The sequence below is a fragment of the Nymphaea colorata genome, chromosome 7 (assembly GCF_008831285.2).
Source record: "Nymphaea colorata isolate Beijing-Zhang1983 chromosome 7, ASM883128v2, whole genome shotgun sequence".
Classification (NCBI taxonomy): domain Eukaryota; kingdom Viridiplantae; phylum Streptophyta; class Magnoliopsida; order Nymphaeales; family Nymphaeaceae; genus Nymphaea; species Nymphaea colorata.
Genome location: NC_045144.1, coordinates 23594442 through 23600802, shown reverse-complemented (window position 1 = coordinate 23600802; position 6361 = coordinate 23594442). Strand labels below are relative to the sequence as shown.

The 6361-nt window shown below is 40.3% G+C and overlaps 1 protein-coding gene across 1 annotated transcript; it reads right to left on the bottom strand.

The window, feature by feature from the left end:
• Positions 1 to 721: 721 nt before the first annotated feature.
• Positions 722 to 5929, bottom strand: LOC116257880 (multicopper oxidase LPR1 homolog 1-like). Its single transcript, XM_031634893.2, has 4 exons — positions 5851 to 5929; positions 4791 to 5053; positions 1511 to 2965; positions 722 to 1010 (listed from the first exon to the last, which is right to left on the bottom strand). The coding sequence occupies exons 2-4, from the start codon at positions 5028 to 5030 to the stop codon at positions 957 to 959; spliced, it is 1749 nt and encodes a 582-aa protein (XP_031490753.1). The 5' UTR covers positions 5031 to 5053; positions 5851 to 5929; the 3' UTR covers positions 722 to 956.
• Positions 5930 to 6361: the final 432 nt, after the last annotated feature.

Here is a 6361-nt window from a genome sequence, read left to right as displayed (position 1 = left end):
GAGTCTTTACTAGACAGGTTTTAGTATCATGGAGTGCCAAGAAGCAAAAAGTGGTTTCAAGGATCAATAGTGAAGTAGAATACAAATCTTAAGTGCAAAAATTATGTAGATCCAACATCTATTTAAAGAGCTCAAAGTTGTTAGTTCAAGCATAGTAGTCCTCTGGTGTTATAATGTTAGAGCTGCCTACCTTGCACCACATTCAGTCTATCACAACAGATGCAAGTACATTGAAGTTGACATGCACTTGCCATAGAGGAACTTGCTGGGGGGGGGAGGGAATGATGATTTGATATTTTTCTACTAAAGATCAACTAGCAAAATTTTGTAATAAGCCCTTGAAAAGATGCTCAAATGGTTCCATTGTTCACAAGTTTAACTTAATCATGCTGGCCTCCCTGGATATGGTGAACTTGATGGGGGAACATCAAGAAACGGTGCATAACATTGCATCAAATAATGGCAATTGCACCAATGGCCATGTTGGAAAGAAACTTCAATGAATGGAGATAAATTACCCTCAAGAAGAAAAGAAAAGCAAGGACAATTTATTCTTATTGCGGTCATAATTACGGAAAAGGTGTACTGGCTGCACTATTATACAAAACTGTTCTGCTCTTGGGGGCCAAAATAAAACAAAACGTAATTGTGCAACGGAAAGAGTAGCTGAATGAAATCAAGAATAATCATTATCATGGATGTAGGTCATACAAGACTGAAACATATAATCCTGTTTGTCACACTTTTCTTCTCCACCAGCTGACTTCATTTAAGCAATCAACAACATAATTAAACAATCAACAATAATTTTTTATTTTTCAATCATCTCATATGAGTGAATTTTCCAACAAGGGTACATATATAGGTACTGTATCTTGGTTTAATGTTAAATCCATACTTATTGTACCATAAGCCATGAAATCATTGCCACCTATTTGGCATGACTCATCTTCTCTCTACCAAACCATCTTCAAAGGTCTGATCATCTCATTGTCCTCATGATCCAATATCTGCAACGGGTGAATAAAACATTAGTCGAAGAATCCATATAAAATAACCTCACACATAATTAGCATAACTCAAAAAATACACAAACAATTAGGTTACTTATAGAAAAATGAAAACTCAAAAAATATTTGGCATTGGAGTTTCAATTGTTCATTCGATATTACAGACCAAGTGACAAGACTAGATTCAATTGAATTGACCAAGGCATGCAATTAATGAGGAACATTAGTTTACATGCGTCTTATGACAAATGGACACTGCAGCCCTGCCATTTGTGCCACATTACCCAAATAATAATTTCATGTAAATACATGCATGTGCCTAAAGATGATCTGTTGAACTCGTTAACCTGAAATGCTAAAAGTTCTTAGAGAACGTATAGGGAGAATGATGAAAGAATTCTAGTGGAATTAGCTAGAAATTGTGACCACGTATAATTAGTTCCCTTAACGAAAACACAAGAAATCGTTTGAATTACATAGAGAGGATTGCAAATACTTACGTGGCAGTGGTATACATAACCTGGCTCTGCAGTCGAATCAAATGGATATGAAGCATTCTTGTGGACGAAACCAAACTTAACCACCACAGTCGTCATGTTTCCTGGGGCCATCTTCACTATATTCTTCCATGTCATCTCAGTTGGTGGTATAGGAAACAATGGCCCCTGAGCATAGGTACTGATGTTGCATTTGATGGGATCGTATGTGGTATTCATGCATGCAGTAAATTGGTCTACGTTCACTAGTCCTCTCTGTTCTATGGCCTGAAACATTGCTAAGTGAAGATGCAGAGGGTGATCATCTTGTGTCAAATTTATAATCTTCCAAACCTCTGTGCTACCAGGGACTGGTGTTTCTGTTGCTGGATCTGTAAGCCGTTTGCCATTAATGTATAAATGTGTAACCAGACCATTGGTACTGTACTCATATAAGCCAAGGTACCGTGTCTTTGCTATACCAGTGGTGACAGGCTTTGGATATGCAACGAGGCTTTTGGGAACGACGGAGCGGTCTACCACCGATGCATTTGGAGACTGAATCACAAACTTCATAACCTTACTATTGAGAGAATCCACTGCATTACCAGAAGGGTAAGGATATGGAGCATCGTTTTGTAGGAGGACCTCCCCGGAGGACTTCGAGAAGTCGATAATCACATCAGCGCCTTCTGCAGGGGACAGGAGTATGGAACTAACAACAACTGGATGGGGAAGGTAGGAGTAATCAGAGGCTATTTGAGTGAAATTGAGGCCATTGCTTAATGAAAGACGAAAGTACCGAGCATTGGCGACACTGGCGATTCGGAAACGGTACTTTCTCGGCTGGACGTTCATGAAGGGCCAAGCCTTGCCATTAACTATGATGGCATCGCCGAAGTACTCTGGCTGCCATTGAGGGTGGACGGGCGGGTTCACACCGGTATAGTTCAAGTACAGAGAACCGTCTTTGTTGAAGCTACGGTCGAAGATCATGATCAGACGATCAAATGAGCCGGAGGGAAGATTTAGGCGGCTCTCCGTCGCTTGGTCGGTGATGAGGTACCCCCCAAAGAGACCAGCTATGAGATTCACCCTGGTTATGCCAAGTGCATGGTCATGGTAGAAGATGTTGCCTGGGGGCTGGAGGTCATTTAGATAAGTGTAGGTTGGTGTGGTCCAAGCTGGTCCGGTTTGATTAAAGTCTGCAGTGAACCAAGCGAATGGGCTGCCATCACTTTGTGGTTCATCAATGCCACCATGAAGATGGACGACTGTGGCCACACCTCCGCTCTTTGGTATTGCATTGAGGATCGTTGGATCCCAAGGGAGTATATGTGTGGATGGTAGGTGATTTTCCCATGTGATGTAGGTTGGCACATTTTGAAGGGTCAATATTGTGGGACCGGGAACCGTTGCTGCGGTTGATGACATTCCAAAAGCGAACACGGTGGTGGCTGGTAGATCTCTGTGGAATTTCTGCAGAAGAATTTATAAAAGTTAGAAGGATCGATGAAGAGGAGTATTTTTATTTTTATTATTGATCCTTTCTCGTCCATTGTGCACAGCAAAAAAGAGCTGGGGCTCTATCCACTTAGTACCAAAGTCATAGATGAAACTAAAGTGGAAGTGATTAATCAAATGCCTTATATTAAGAAATATTACAAAATTAAAGCTGTGGCAGGAATTCAAAAAATGGTCTGAGGTGAAAAGCAAATTATAGAATCAGAAAGAAAGTGTTTTGGTAAGTATGTATGGGACACAAGACCTTGCCATTGAAGATGGCCAACCGTTGGTGGCCTGTTCACCAGCCAATCTAGGCCAGCTTGACTGGAGCTCCTTAGGCCACACCTCGAGCCTAAGTCGACCTTGCATTGACTAGTTGGAATTTGGTTCAGCTCCAGCTCAAGAAGAACGAACTCAACTTGGTTAAGCTCGAGCCAAAATTTGGCTGAAGCACAATTAGCCGAACCGACACTTGAACGGCTGGAGCTTTTAATATGAATGGCAACAAAGACCCACCGGCAACATTCCAATTTCCTAATGTAAATCTCTTAACACATCTCTCCAATATTGGGGAAAAATAGGGATTTGAAAAATGAATGTTCATAACCATCTAACGTTTCTGTAGTTAAGATACTAAGGGACAACATATGCTTAGGGCAGTAGCTTGAGGACAACTTTTTATGAAAAAGGATCTTGCGGTTGCATGTTGTTTTATAACATTGCTCCTAATTAGGTTCAATATTTTTTGGGTATTTTAACTTTAGCCATACGCTCTCCATTTCTTCAATGGGGAAAAGAAGAAGGATTGGACATGAGAGTTTTACCATCCAATTCATGAACAAAATATACTCTAGCAGGAGCTGATCACATCAGTGAAGTAGGATATTTTAAAAACTATTTTACTTAATTTATATATATATATATATATATATATATATATATATATATATAATCCACCCATTTTCTGCATGCATGGATGTTTGTATACCGTTTAACTTCCTTATATTATGTCACTCTTTTTTATTACTTGCCTGCAGTTGAAGAGAAAAATAACTATTCCTCTATTAGGGAATAAATCGGGGTCTATCCTGCCTTAAACTAATGAGAATCTGGGTCTAGCCGATCATGGGCAGAACCGGAACATGATATCCAAAAAGACAAGGGAACCAAGCGAGAAGTACATTTTACGTGTATTAGCAAAAAAATGTTCCTAAAAAACAAAAATTAAGCAACTTCTGGTTAAAATTTCATATGTAACACTCATGTCATTTTTCATGAAACTAATCTTGAAAATAAATATCTGCTAAATCCTGCTTATAGACTGAACATCTAGAAGAATTTCAAATCTAATCTCCAGTCTGGTTACTTACGAGTAGAACTTAACATTTGCCTAAAGCTGATGCTTTTGTGGAGATCAAGTGCATGAGTTTAATTAAAATCAGGAAAAAGTATGGAACAATATATATATATATATATATATATATATCATCTGATTTTTTGAAATCTTGGGCAGTCTCTTTGAATTTGTGGGAGCCGCTCCTCTGTGGAGGCCTTGTTTGGCGAACTGCTCTCGGAATTAAAAACGTTTGTGGTGGGTTAAACCTTCCCTAATTTGTTTGATCTTCTTAATCACATATACGTGATCCATATCAGTTCCGCATTTCATGCTTATAAGCTGTTGTTGGCAGAACAGTTTCGTAAATCGATGTAAAATATAATCGGTGCCGGATATGTGTTATAGATCATGATAACACTGAGAGTTCTCTGGCATTCGAACGGGGACGGAAGAGATTCATACCCATTTCTTTTCAAACATCCCTATGGTAAGATGGGCTGCCCGAGGTCGCCCTTTGTGGGAAGTGTAGCCATTGATCTTGGGCATGTCAGGCAACTCATCAACGTACATTTGGAGAGAAGCCGCCACCTGAAGCAGATCAGCAGCAGTGGGTGGTGATGATGCCGCCTGACCGGAAACTTTAAGGCCATTTAGGAAGCTCAAGAGAAATAAAAGGCCGACCATTAATATTGACGTCCCCATTCTTGGATCACCTTAATTTCAACCTGTAGAACCAGCAAACAGAAAATTAACGACTGGTATAAAAAGATAACCATCCGTTCCGGCATGAAAAAAAAAACAACTATAAAGAATCCCTGTTGCATGCAGAATGTGTTCGGTATTGATTCATAGTTTCTTTTGATACTTCGTTCATTTCGATCGCATATACATAGTCCGCTTCAAAAAGAGAGAACGGACAGCCCATGGCGATCGGTGATTTCCACTTTGAAATTCTGGCGGCTGTCCATGTCAGAAAGAAGGGAAAAAAAAAATCCTCAAATCATGACAATTGACATTCAAATCAACAGCCCCATGGGTTAACTTTGAATTTTGGATCATATAATCCATGGGTCAACTTTTTTTCAGGCTGAGTAATTATTGTTTGCACCGGCCAAAAGACAAGTCGTAGTGATTTGGGACCTTTTTACAGTCCAAAAGAATGACAGATTGGGATATGAAAAACACAATGGGTTTTACAGTCCCCTTAGAATAGACAGCGCACCACCCAAGACCCTTTTAAAATAGACCGCGTTGCCACCCAGTAGGCTACACCCAATAGGTTAATTAGCTGAGCATAATGGAACCTGAGACAAATGAAGTGATGAGAGCCATCAAGTCATTCTCGTCCAAGGTAGCATGCTTTCAAATTATTGCACATGGCTTTCCACATGTTGTCACGTGCAGTACACTATCACACAAGAGAGAGAGATGAAAAGAATTTCGGTAAAAAGAGCCACATCAAAGATGATTAGATGCCAAAAATACAGCCAAACGGGGAGAGAGAGAGAGAGAGATATTTTACTGGGCAAGGCTCGCCTTTGTGGTAGCGAGAATGACCAGCGGCCTGAGAAATGAAGGCCGAAGGGCGTGTGGCCTGCTAACGCTTCGATGGAGGTAAGCGTCTAATCGTGGGGCTATTTGTAGGTGAACGAGGTTAAAGGGCGCTGTGCGGATGAGTAGGACGACGACGTTAGGTATGGAGAGTGGGATATTGTCAATGAGAAGGCTGGGGCCATGCATGCGAGTGGAATCCATCAAATTTGCATTATAAAATATTCATGTGCAGGAATGCGTAGGAGGAAAATCTTGATTATGTCTTAATCGATCCCCACTTGTGACATGTCAACAACCTCCATTATGTCTTAGTGCCACACAATTTCCATGAATTTGGAACTGTTGATTTTTTCAAATTGTAGTATTCCTGCTTGGAGAGCAAGACATGTTCTGCTGAAACTTTTTAATTTGTATGATCTAGAGAGGACGTTTGAATGACATCCCAAACCAGGGTTAACGTGTGTTTGGATGACATGAAA

Bases quoted from the DNA above. Each gene is read 5' to 3' on its own strand.
- LOC116257880 (XM_031634893.2), bottom strand. From the start codon at position 5,030: ATGGGGACGTCAATATTAATGGTCGGCCTTTTATTTCTCTTGAGCTTC. The intron at 2,966-4,790 runs GTATGAATCTCT...ATTCTTCTGCAG, and splicing joins GGATGTTTGAAAAGAAATGG to AAATTCCACAGAGATCTACC. The intron at 1,011-1,510 runs GTAAGTATTTGC...CACCCGTTGCAG, and splicing joins GTTATGTATACCACTGCCAC to ATATTGGATCATGAGGACAA.